The sequence below is a fragment of the Leuresthes tenuis genome, unplaced genomic scaffold (genome assembly GCF_036924035.1).
Source record: "Leuresthes tenuis unplaced genomic scaffold, fLeuTen1.0.hap1 SCAF_21, whole genome shotgun sequence".
NCBI lineage: Eukaryota > Metazoa > Chordata > Actinopteri > Atheriniformes > Atherinopsidae > Leuresthes > Leuresthes tenuis.
Window position 1 is genome coordinate 27,672,206 of NW_027325375.1, and position 13,103 is coordinate 27,685,308.

The 13,103-nt window shown below is 39.3% G+C and overlaps 1 protein-coding gene across 1 annotated transcript; it reads left to right on the plus strand.

Moving 5' to 3' along the window:
• Positions 1–18: 18 nt before the first annotated feature.
• On the plus strand, positions 19–8,704 carry mpzl2b (myelin protein zero-like 2b). Its single transcript, XM_072374772.1, has 5 exons — positions 19–222; positions 4,375–4,544; positions 5,112–5,322; positions 6,496–6,661; positions 7,698–8,704. Exons 1-5 carry the CDS (start codon positions 162–164, stop codon positions 7,870–7,872), a joined length of 783 nt encoding a protein of 260 aa, XP_072230873.1. The 5' UTR covers positions 19–161; the 3' UTR covers positions 7,873–8,704.
• The last annotated feature ends 4,399 nt before the right edge of the window (positions 8,705–13,103 follow it).

Below are 13,103 nucleotides of genomic sequence, written 5' to 3' on the forward strand. Positions count from 1 at the left end.
CGCCCATCAGGTGTGGACGAGTCTCCTGAGGGTGAGTCTCTCAAAGCGCCTCTTCTTTACGCCGACGATCTGCGACGACATTTGCTTTCATGACTGCCTTTATTGAATGTACGTGAAAAGACTTTTATTTGAAGAATTCAGCCGGAGCTGAGGCAGTATAAATGTTTCATCACATGTATCGGATATGGCATTTACTTTTTCTGGGAGGATTCGTGCTGTCAGGTGAGTTAAAAACAACTTTCTGATCAAACCTGTTTGTGTGAAAGTATTCCACGCCAAACAGCCCATTGTTCTGTGGGCAACATGTTATGAACTACAGTTTAGTAGAAAAATGAAGTTAGTGAGGGGAACCTGTTTCGGGAGACCTGTGAGTCAAGGCTTTGTTGTGCAGCAGGGTGCTGAAGCGTCAGAGTGTGCGTAACTGTGCAAAGTCCTCATGTTTAATGATTACTCATTTATTTCCACATACAGGCGTGTTATACAGCACAGTGCTTAGGTATTTTAAGTGTTTCCCTTATTTCTTTATACATTGTAAGGAAAACGGGAAGAACGTAATTTCTTTAAATGCTTTTAAAAACAATTTTCCAGGCCTCTTGAAGGACATTGCAAAGCTTTTCTTTGGCTGCCTTTTGTTCTGTTCTCTGTTAAGATGAAAACCTGTTGCCACTGATTTTTCACTCCAGTTCTTGAGTAATTTGGCATAGCTCAGCCTTTTCTCTCGGTTTGTGCTTCTTTAGGAAGGGCCTCTTGATAATTTCTGGTTGTGGATCGATTACAGGTCCAAATGCATCCCTTGGCCCCTGTGTCATGCCTTTTATTTGAATTTTTTTGCTCCCTATATCCTAAGAATATTATTTTCAGACATGGTGCACCTGCTGACTTTAAGTTTTAGTATTCATGTTCAGCCAGATGAGCAATTAAATCATGGCCATGTTACTTTCTTGTTTCCTGCTAATTTAAAACGGGTGTAGATACTACAATGTAACCACCCTCTTTCAGATCTATTTAGTTGTTTTTGGTTGTCTCTCATAATAAATTTTGACATTGAAATTTCTCCACAAATTATTAGAAAATCCCAGAAATCATAAGACTGGGCCCAGCTGCACGTCATGTGTGCTCTGACATTCTGCACGTTAGATTTGGCTGGCATGTAATCTTGATGTTGCTTTGCTCAAATAACCTGTCAGATGTGCATGTTGAGGAGCTGTCTGAACAGGCAGACATGAAAATATCTGGATCTGGGTTGAGGTGTGGTGGGTATACCTGGCTGTGCTTGAATGATGAAATGAAAATAACACCTCAACTCAAAGCTAAATTGTTGCAAAGATTGATTGACTTTTAAACATTAATTTCAGGCCAGTCAGTCGTAAAGGCTCTAGCACGAGTGTTCTCTGCAGTGTGGGAGATACTGAAGGGAACTGAAACTATTGTATTGTCATGAAGATCCCAGTTAAATTAAATGAGTGCACAAGTGAGTGTCTCCAATCTGTACAAATCAACATGACATGACAACCTGCTGTGTATTCATTCTATCTGAGACTTTTACAGGTCTGTCTGTCTTTATGTGCATTTCTGCAGCCCACTGTAATCAGTCCACAGGTGCATTTTCCATTGCCTGAAGCAGTCCAGTTTTCTAGCACTCTGTCCTCAACTCATTCAGGTTTTACACAAGGACTTTCTGCAAGAGTAATTTCAGCACACTCGGTGTACAAGCTGTAATTCTGACAGTCAGAATCTCCACCACAGCTGTGTCAACACTCTTGGACAGAATTGGTGGACTCTTCATCAGCAATTTGATGGGCGACAAATGTATTTTATGACTTTCACTTCCATTTTTGATTCTGCTCATTCGTCTCATTCCTTAATCGTCGCTTCCTCATGCAAATATTTATGTTGTTTTTGCACAATCTTTTGTTATATGCTGAACAGTGTTATTGAAGAGAATGTCTATTGCTGTGGCTGAAGTAAAGTATGTAACATTAACTGGATTGAATAAAAGTATGACTGCAAAATTTGCTTTATTTATTGTAAAATCAGAAACATGATTCAGAATTATCTTTATTTTCAGTGTAAATGCATCCAACAAACTCACTGCTCTATGGTGTAAACATAGTCATTTTCTGTAGTCAATGTCCTTTATGTCTAACTCACAAAGTATGACGTAAACTAGATGAATGGGGAGCCTTTTAGAAGTTCAGTACATTTTGGTTTTTGCATTCTTTATTGCATCATGTTTTAAAGTGGGGTTGTGTACAACTCTTTTGAATAGATTGCATTTTACCTCCAATAGAAAGGGATCTGACAGAAAAGGCAAATTAAATCTCAGAATGTAGTGTTTGCTCAAATCACAATTAAGTTTTTTACATTTGAGCTGTTTCTTTATGGCAAACTCTTATATATAAGTACTTAAAAAAGCCCATTTCAAGAAAAGGAAAATAATGCATCTCCAACTAAAATGACCCCAGACCTCGATACTTTAACTGTATGTTAGTCTCTGAGCTAAATCTAAATTCATACCTTTACAAATTGGCTCAATTCTACATTAAAGTAACCACAATATTTGGTGGGGATTTAATTTTTCCTATTCATTGGACTTGCTTTATCAACCCCTACCCTCCAGCCCGTTCCTTGTTATCCCTTCTAGGATGAAAGAAAATTCTTGGCTTCTTCTTCTCTGGTTTATTAGGCAGAATATTTTAATCCACAAGATGAGCCCGCAGGTCTGATCTTCACTGTTGCGGACAGAATACAGATTTAGCTTAACTATTAAACCTCATCAGACCCCATGAAGCAGATCAGCACTTGCCACACTGCAGCTACAATAAGTAGCCGTCATTCAAACATACATATTCATCGACCCATAGTTGTGGCAGCTGCTTAAAGCACAGGAATTATTTACATTTTGTTGTACTGAATAGCAGTTATGTAAAAATGTCTTTAAAAAAAGTTGAAAATCAGGTCATACGCTGTTGCTGTGGCTAAGAACAACTGCCACATCTCTAAGTTCTTGTCCTCTGTCAAGGACATTTTAGTAGGTTCATCAGCAGATTTACAAAAATAAATCTTACAGTTAATGCAAGTCATATATTTTCTGGCCTCTTCAAAACTGTGTTATGCAAAGATCTTTGCTTTGTATTGTTTAATCAAGCTCTTGAAAAACTAGTCAAAACAGTACATTTTCTATACTTTACCCCACCCCTGCTTCGCTTTATGCTACGTTGCTTTGTAATGATAATAATTAACTGACTCGTACTTAGTAATCCCATCAAGTCTTTATTTTTCTGACTATCCCGCTCCTTTATAATCTCCCACTTCCTCTGTATACTTTCCTGTTTGTCTTCATTTCTCCACCAAGTCCTTTTGTCTTCCTTCTTCAGGTTTGATTTTTCACTCGGTACCTTCGTGGCTGTTTTCCTCACCACTGCTTCTCTAGTTGCTCTGTATTTACTCTCCTTCTCTATCAGGTCTCCAAAGTCTGTGACCATCTGATGCTGCCTGTCCATGCTCACTGTCTTTTCTTGCAGTTGTAAATCTGTCAGATTGGACTTTTGTTTTGTGACATCCACTAGCGTCTGTTCTAGCACAAACATCATACAGTACAACAATCAACCTCATGCCGGTGGAAGAGCTCTGATCTTTCAAAGTGTGGTTAAAGAACATCTGAGGGGGGTCATTGTTTGTTTGGTACTGAGACTTTAGCAATAGAACATTTGGACCCTGTGGTTTGTGAGTTGGGATCATTATGGTTTAGGTTATTATTATGGTTTGCTTCCCACAGACTCAATCAGATAAATATCTAGTAAGTTTTGGGGCCAAATGAACATCTCTGACTATTTGAGGCCTTCCTAAGCAAAGTACAATGAAAGTGAATGTATCAGCAGAACATTGCATTGTATCAAGATAAGCAGCAATATTATGTCTGATTGGCGTATGTAAACTCTTATTTTCCAGCTTCATACCCTTGACATATTCTCCCCTCAGCCCTTGGCTTTGCTCCTGTCCCATCTGGTCTTTTGCACACAATATGTCCTTCCTTCACTTCATTATATCAACTTGCTTTCTCCCATACCAGTAAAAGTTTAAAACAGTCCTTGCCACTGTTTAAATCTGGGATTCTGTTGGTTTATGACAATCTCTCCCTGTGCACAGTTGTAGAGAAAGTAAAAGTCCTGCATATATGAAGTGCAATAAGTGTCACATGAGTGTGGGCGAGTGAGTTAATGAACAGTGTATTGTAAAGTACTTTGTTGAACCTAAATATGGGGTTAAAAGCTGCTTTGTAAGTGGGGGCTATTTACCAGTCAGAATATTCTGGTTGTACATCCCCAGTTGGCAGGTTAGCTAATTTTCTGACTCTGGTATTCTTCATTTCAGGTGTGCGACATGTCTGTGGAATAGACATTTACACTCCAAGTGAGATAGAAGCAGTAAATGGCACTGATGTGAAGCTGAAGTGCACCTTCACTTCCAGTCACCCGGTGTCACCGATGTCAGTGACGGTGTCGTGGAGCTTCCGAGCCCTTAGTTCAGGACCTGATGAGTCTGTGAGTAGAAACTTTGTTCTTATATAAATGCTACGTTGAATGCATAGCTTCAATGTCACTGTGACTTTTGATTAAATCAATTTTTTTAGTGTGACCTTGTGATGTGTGTTGATTCTGATGCTTTTAAGGTACAATAAACCACATTTGGTTCATTTGGTTATTTCCAACCTCTCAGATATCAGTGAATCTATTTTCCTTATATTTTTGCTTTTTTTGTTGTTGTTGATGCAAAATTCAAACAGAAAACACAGTACACGTTAAGTCCAGAAGATCTGTGTTAAGATGAATATTTCCGTATAACTTTTTACCATCCTCACTGTTGCCTGTTCTTCAAATGTGTGTTTGTTTGCATGAAGGTTCACAAGAATTTCCCCTCATTTTAGAAGAGGTGGTATTCATTACCCATCAATAGATCTGAGTAGAGGAATATGCTGGAACACATTATCCTACCATTTCTGATCGTTCAGCTGAGTTTGTCTATGATATGTCTGGTATAAACAGAACTCGGTTTGCTTGTTAATTCGGATTTCTGCGCTTTTGATAATCTTCCATGTGTGTGTTTGTCAGGTGTTTTACTACCAGGAGGTTCCGTACCCTCCACAGGAAGGGCGTTTTAAAGGACATGCAGTGTGGTCAGGAGATATTATGAGAAAGGACGTCTCCATCACCCTGCAGGAGGTGCCTCCGACCTTTAATGGTACTTACATCTGCCAGGTGCGCAACCGTCCGGACGTGCACGGCCATAATGGAGAGATCATCCTCAGAGTCGTCAACAAAGGTCAGACTGAGAGCACTATCTATGCTATTTGAGGACTCCGTAACTTCTAGAGATTGAAAAGTCTGCCCCAGTTACTGCATCAGCAATAAATGAAAACTTCTATATCTTTGAGGAGATTAATCTTATTATTGCCTTTCAGTTGCTGCATCAGTGTTTTCAATAGGCACATAGAAGGTGGTAGAATATTTATCCGAACTAAAAATAAACAAAGTCTTTAGGCCTTGTCTGGCAAGTGTACAAATGGAGAAACAGCAGGTTTGACAACTTGTTTTCTGTTCTTTTTCTGACTAGGGCTGCAACTAACGACTATTTTGATAGTCGACAAGTAATCGATTATTGAAACGATTAATCGACTAATCGGATAATAAATCATACAATTAATGGCTCTATTTCGCGACCAGCTTTTAATTTTAGCTTGAGGTCATTTAAGGTACATGTTAACTAACAATAGAACGTCAAAAATATGTCTTTTAATACACTGCTGGTTAGGTTACTCCTGATACAAAAGATAAATGATAATAAAAAAAGAAATTTTGAAAACTTTCCCTTAACAAAAAGAAAATAAAAGTGCATTTGCCACGTCTATTCAACTGAAAAAGAATACAGCCTGGTTGTAACTTTGGACTGTGAAGTTGAATAACACAATTTTAATGTTGCACTCTAATGTTAAAATCCAAGACAACTCTGCTTATTTATCGCAAGCAGGCTATGCTAATAAGCTAAATATCTTACCACGGTGAGTCTCCCAGAGCTCCAACCTGCTTCCTCTTCAAATGTTCATGCATGACAGGCGTGCTCCCCTGATACGTGAGGTCGGCTTTGCAAAACTTGCAGGTAATCTTTTTTTTTTCTGGGTGTCGAGGGTGAAATGATCTCAGACCCTTGACACTTTTGGACGTGAGGACGATAATTCATCCGCAACAATTTCACTATGTTTATACAGGTAATCTCCTGCTATTATTTACCGTAACGTGCATGCATCTCTAAGCAGAGATGGGAAGGAAGTGAGATGACTCACTCCGTACAAAAAATTATGTTCAGCTTGACAGCGTGAAAAAGACGTTTGATGACATAACCGACAATTATCGATAATTAAATACGTCGACGACTAATTATGTTATTGATTTTTTGTTGACAACGTTGACTAACTGTTGCACCCTTATTTCTGACTAGTGTCCCTGTCTGAGATCGGTCTCCTGGCAGCTGTGGTTGGAGGTGCCTGTGGCGTAATCCTGATCCTCCTTGGTATTTTCGTGGCTGTAAGGTTCTACAGGAGAAGACAAGTGGAAAATGACATTGAGCTGCACTCAGGAGAATACGAGAAGGACCCAACTGTGTGGTGAGGGACAGAGAACCGGAGCTCCTTTGCTCCACTTCCTCTTGGGACTGGTTGGGAGTTTGGTTGGTTGTTTGGGTCCATTCTGCTGGAAGACACAAATGAGAGGCATCTTTTTCTTCCATGTTTGCTCCTTCACAGTGAACCCCCCCCCGAATTACGGATATATATATATATTTTTTAGCTTTTTGAGTATTAGAGATATAAAGTTTATTGTAAGGCAGAATCTGCACACTTCTATATGCTTTTATAAAAGAGTTGCTGCTTTGACTAAATTTTTGTTGTTAGAACTTTTGAACTGTAAACTAGGAGATGTAAATATGGATTTTCAAAGTGTGGGTCTTGAAACTTTTAACATTAATTCACAGCAGCAGTGCTGACTGCACCAGTGACATTGTTTTTCATTTTACGTCATCAGTTTGCTTATTCATCACATAGCTGTGGAAAGACCACTTAAATGGGATTTTATTATTATTGTCATTATTTTTTTGTAGCTGTAACCGTAAGTGAATCATCAATGGAAAGCAAAGCAACTGTGAGTCACTCATTGACTGCCAGTAGCACTTTCTCATGCATAATACTGCTGCAGTGAATTAAGTTTTTATATGCTTGCTGTTGTCTGCCACTGAGGACTTAAGTTTTGATGCTGTGGCAGGCAAAAGCAACTTTTTCTGGGGCAAAATCTTCCCTTTTTTTCTGCGATCAGCAGCTGAACTAACAGCTGTTGCTTCACAGCACATGCCACTCTTTAAATACAGGTGAAGAATCTAAAACCAAGAAAATGGCGTACTCTTCCATGGAGAAATGCTGTTTCATCTTTGTCCAAAGAATGAAATTGATTCTCTGGGCTTGGTTGCTTACAAGGTGACGATTCTTGCTATCTTCCCGCCTCTCTGTTATTTTGGCAGTGGATGGTTGTTGAGGTAAACCCATGCTTTTTGTTAATTTGCTGCACTATTTCTGTGCACTATGTCCACAAATAGCCCATCTCACCGTTTGTGTTTGTCTGATTGACTGTGCTTGGCGGTGGTAATGCCAGTTCACCTGCAGAAGCAGTTCATCTGATAGCTGTGCACAAGGAGAAAGAAGCTATTAGTTCAGATGACGAAGAGTCTGAGCCAAGCAGTGGAGATGATGAGGAGGAGGATGGTCTTGGTGATGATGATGATGACGACGACGATGACGACGATCTGGAGGATGATGATGATGATTAAGCAGATGTACATTTTAGCCTGTGGCAGCAGCGTCCAGCAGAGAACGTTGGGAAACCTCACTTCTAACTCCAGCCCCCCTAATTTCTTGAACATTTGCACCGATACTGTCAAAAGACAGTTGTCAGATTCCACACAGCTCCTACTGTAGTGACAAAGTGTATAAACATTTTTTCACATATACATTAGTACGTTTAACCGTTTGAAAATAGACTTTCATGTGAAAAATCTGTGAATTGTCCCCTAAAGTTTAGTCTTTCTTTTAATGCTGATTGATGACTACAAGTGTTTGATGTGCTTTGACTGTGCAGTGCAGCTAAATTGACTTGATTTCCATTCAAAGGCTAGAAATTTATTGTTTTATTTCAGTGTTATGTGATTAATAATTTTTCATGCTGCATAAATAGATTTTTATTGATTTTTATTGTTTTTTTTGTTTGTTTTTTAAAGCGCAGCTGCAGTTTAATTCGCCCCCCTACAAACCCACCCGTGCACACAGTGATTATCTTTCTGTGCTGCTTCCACCTCTGAAATAACTTTTTACAGTAATTTTTTAGTATAAACTGAACATAACCAAAGCAGGGTTTCCACAAAAATATCTTTGAACTATTTGTCTTTGCAGAGGTCTTTTATACGCAGATGAAACTGAAAACGGGAGAATCTCTTTCCTCTATTTTTAGATTCTGTATAGTTCACCATAAGATGAGTGACCTACTAGTTTACTACACTGGCAACTGCAACATTGCACAAGTGATTTTCATATTTACATTTTTGTATATAGTACACACAACTTTACCGTTCTTTTTGATCAAGTCCTGAATTGTCATATTTTTTTTAATAGCAATTTTGGAATAAAGAACTATTTTTTTTTTAACTCACAAAAGGTTCTGGTTTATATTTTACATTTGTAGGGTGTGAACAGTACAGCTTCTGGTCTGAGCAGAATTGGTGGGGAAGTCTGCAGTTCAAACATTCCTGAATGTGTCACACGTAACCTGTTACTGTCCTTTCCCATAGAAGCTGAGTAAACATAACAGTTTATGCTAAACTGCATTTTATATCTTGCATTGTAGGTGTTTGATGATGCCTTTGCCTTGAAACTAGCTTGAAAATCTGACCACGTCTTTGCAGAACTGTGAGCGTAAAGCTGTAAAAAGTCAACAAAAAGGCGTGTACATCATAAACTGTTGGTATTGTCGGCACTGTTTCACATTCCTTTGGAGTATGAACTCTTTTTCAGTTGACCTAAACAATGCATGCTGTTGTATTCAACCTAAGAATAAGGTAAACACCACATTTTTGTATTGTTAACACGGCAGTTAATGGAGAGAAACTCCAACTGGGGACGTGTAGAAACATATCTGCGAATACACAAACTTGCGTATTTCTCAACCCAGCCTTTTGTTCACTGAACATCATACATGTTACTTTTTATGGAGTGAAAACGTGTTTGCTGTTCATTCAGCTGTAGATACATTTCAAAGTAAGATTAGATTGTTTTCAGACCATCAACTTATAGTTATCTTGCTTATAGAAGATATCTTCCAAATTTGCCCTTTTAATGTGACCTTTTAGAATGCAAAAACATTGTAAAAGAAACAAACATGCTGCCTGTTGCAAATATGTCTGAACTCAAGTTTGATTTTAAATGCTTTTATCCTTCATCACTGCATTGAAGTGTTCTTGAAGTGTTGTACTGGTACTTTTGTGCGCTCTAGTATCACTTTAAGTTATTAACATAACAGCTGAGATGTGTGTCCTTGTCTCCTGCTGGGGGCAGCACACATTTTGCTGCAGTAAACCCAGAGACACCTATGTGCTTTTAAAAGCTGAGGGTGCATCTTCACGGCACTAGAGATTTATGATCTGGAACACATGAACATAGCATCTGAGCAGTAAATTCCAAGTGATCATATGTATTTGTGAGAGTAAAGGCAGATGCTCTTTGTAGTTGCAGTTGTCCCGCACAGGTCTGCAGTAGCAGCCTTTCGTCCTGCAGCAAGATGCTGTTGTGTTTTTTTCTTTTTTCTTATTGCAGTTCTGGAAGAGTTCCCACCGCTGCTGCATTGATACTCCAGTGGAGGGGCCTGGAGAGGAGAGTGGTGAGCCTGCACCCTGACCATGTTATCTTTCACTTAACTCCACACCCATGAAAATACCCTCCACTCTATTTACTCATACCTTGGAACCCTGAACAAAAACAATAGTCCAGAGCAGTGGTAAATGTTGATTGATGGATTTTTTTTTTTTAGTATTAAGTCCAATATCTTTAAATCAAGCAGAGAAAGAATAATTTAGCATTTTTACTTGTGAATTTGATTAGATTTAAATCAGATTTAGTCTTGGTTTTGTATTTTCTTAATGTTTCTTGGTCAGTCGCATGGAAAGATACAACTTAAACTGTCCATCCATTTTCTATACCCACTTAATCTAGTTCAGGGTCATGGGGGGGCTGCACAGCTGCCAGTGGGTGAGAGGCGGGGTACACCCTGGACATGTCGCCAGTCAATCACAGAGATACACAGAAACAAACAACCACACATGCTCATACTCACTCCTAGGGTCAATTTAAAGGCACCAATTAACCTGGCATGCATGTTTTTTGAACGGTGGGAGGAAGCTGGAGTACCAGGAGAGAACCTATGCATACACGGGGAGAACATGCAAACCCGAACCAGTGAGGCACCGGTGCTAACCACCACACCACTGTGTAGCCCAACTTAAACTTGCCTCAACAAAATATGATAATAGTCAAACCTGCACACGTTGATGATTGAATTATATGAAAAAAACAATTGTGCACATTAAACAAGCAGTTTTAATGCACATAAGGTTGTTATCCTGTTGCTTGAAGGGTGCACTATGACTATAACTCAAAGTATTCATGCAGAACTGTTCTGGCTTTGGAACAAACTGGGCAGCGCTGCTAACATTCTTATTATATTCAAAAGACCTTCTATTTACTAGTATTGCTGTAGCCACAGCCTTTGTTGGACTCTCAGTTTTGATAAGTTTTATTTTGGAAACTTATTGTATCCACTATCTTGTTGTCACAGTCAGTACCCATAGCTCAAGGCCACAGATGAGGGTAAGCACTTAGATAAACCAGTAAACCAATAGCTTTGTCTTTTGTCACAGCTCTCTCCGCTCAGTGAGAGGCCATTTCAGAGTATGCATCACTGCAAAGTTGATACAGATTGACCTGCCTTATGCCCCAATCTTCCCCAGTCTTCCTCAGTGGCGAATAACACCCCAAGATACTTAAGTTCCTTCCTTTGAAGCAGCAACAACCCAGAGCAGGCAATCCACCCATTTCTCCATAAATATAATGGCCTCAGGCTTGGAGGAACTAATTCTCAGAGACTGTCCTCCTAAAGCATACCCATGGATTGTAATCTTCCACACGGACACGACCTATAGTTACATTGAAGATATGTGACCCCTAGTGTTCATTAGAGCAACTGCGTGTAAAGTTTAAAAATGTTGTCTATGGAAGGTATAGTCATGTTGTAAAAATAATGTATTTAACCCTTTATCGCGATTGTCTTCTAGCCATAACCAAGTCTTTTTGATTTATAACCCTAACTAAAAGATGTTATTACCTTAAGCAAACAAAGAACTGGCAATGTTTTATTGTAATAAGTTGTGTTTACATCTGTTTACAACTAACACAACCGACAACATGGTCTCCATGAGGGTGACGGCCGCATTGTAAGAAAATGCTATTTTAACTATGATCATTTTCTATTCCTAACCAAGTAATTACCGTGAGATATCGTCCCAGTATGTCAGGGATGTACATTTATACTCGCAGCATATGCTATCTGCCCTGTGAAGGACTGGCCACATGGCCAGGTTGTACTCTGCCTCTCGTCCAGTGGCAGCTGGGATAGGCTCCAGCCCTCCGTGACCCTGAACTGGATTAAGCCGATATAGAAAATGGATGGATGATGTATACTATCTGACTACAGTATGCTGTGAAGCATCTTCTTCCAATTTTAAGATGCCAACTTGTGATTATTTGCTTGAGGTCTTAATGCTCAGTGGTCACACCAAACTCCCCCCACACCAAAGGTTTGGTTCAATACTGCAAAAGCCCCCTTAAGCCCAAGTTGTATACAGCACCGTTGAGTAATGAAAGTATCAGCTCAAGCTGCTGTGGGTATAAAGGCACAATGATGGATTTACAGTAGATGTAGACTAAAGACATTACAAGTGTAGCAGCACTCAGTGGCTTCAGAGCTTTAACCATATCCTCTGCTTTCTAACATCCCCAGCACACTGTTTGTGTCACCATGTAAATCAACAGCTCATGTGAAAACCTTTTGCTTCTCTTTGACCTCAGGGGTTGCGATGGTACTGCAATGAAAAAAACATTTTACTCAGCCAAAAAAGCAGCCAACAATTGGAATTGTAAGGGTCTGATTTCAGTTGTACTTTTGTGTCAAGCATGAGACACAAGTCTCCAGTCAGTACAGTGAGTGTCAGGCATAAAGTCTTTGCTCTGGATTTCCCACTATCAAAATTTAGGATTACTGTCTCTGACTACTACAGCGTAATTAGAAGGTAAAGAATTGGATGTGAACTTTGCTGCAAATGCTATTTCCAGTTATAGTTTTACAAATAATTTTTCTGGATATTTAGCATATTAATAGTAATTCCACGGAATTCAAAGCTGCATGATTCACATATGTCTAAAGGACTTTTAGATTTTCATCAGTCGATACTCGATCTGTCTTACGAAACGACAGATTTTGACTCTAAAAGATGCTTTGTAAGTGAAGTTTAGTCTGCAAATGTAGATTTAATTCTGCAGACTTTCAGAGATGCAAACAATTACATCTATTTCCCTGTAAAAGGAATAACAGCACTGAAAAGAAGAAAAAAAACTCAGCTGAACATTTTGTGCAAAATGATGAGCGGCTGTCCCTGTGTCCTCTGCTGTGTAACTGTACCTCGCCTCAGATGACATGCTCTGTCACATGGTCTCAGCTGCATCCTTGTCAGGACTCACAACTCTCTTCTTTGCACCATTTAACCTTTTACCAACAGTCTCTCTCAATAAGTGAGCCATCATAATTTTATAGTCAACTTCTCTTTACTGTAATTGAGGGGTTTGACGAGCCCACGTGCTGAAGTGTGAGAATCAGACATTTATCAGATCTGAAATGGACTAACCCAATCTGGAATCGCTAAGGTAAGCACTTTCTTCATCATCTCTTGCCGTAAATAGG

What these genes read in the sequence shown, in the direction of transcription:
- mpzl2b (XM_072374772.1), top strand. Translation starts at nt 162, where the DNA reads ATGTTTCATCACATGTATCGGATATGGCATTTACTTTTTCTGGGAGGA. An exon ending in GGGAGGATTCGTGCTGTCAG is followed by an intron (nt 223 to 4,374) that starts GTGAGTTAAAAA and finishes TCTTCATTTCAG; the next exon opens with GTGTGCGACATGTCTGTGGA. An exon ending in CCTCAGAGTCGTCAACAAAG is followed by an intron (nt 5,323 to 6,495) that starts GTCAGACTGAGA and finishes ATTTCTGACTAG; the next exon opens with TGTCCCTGTCTGAGATCGGT.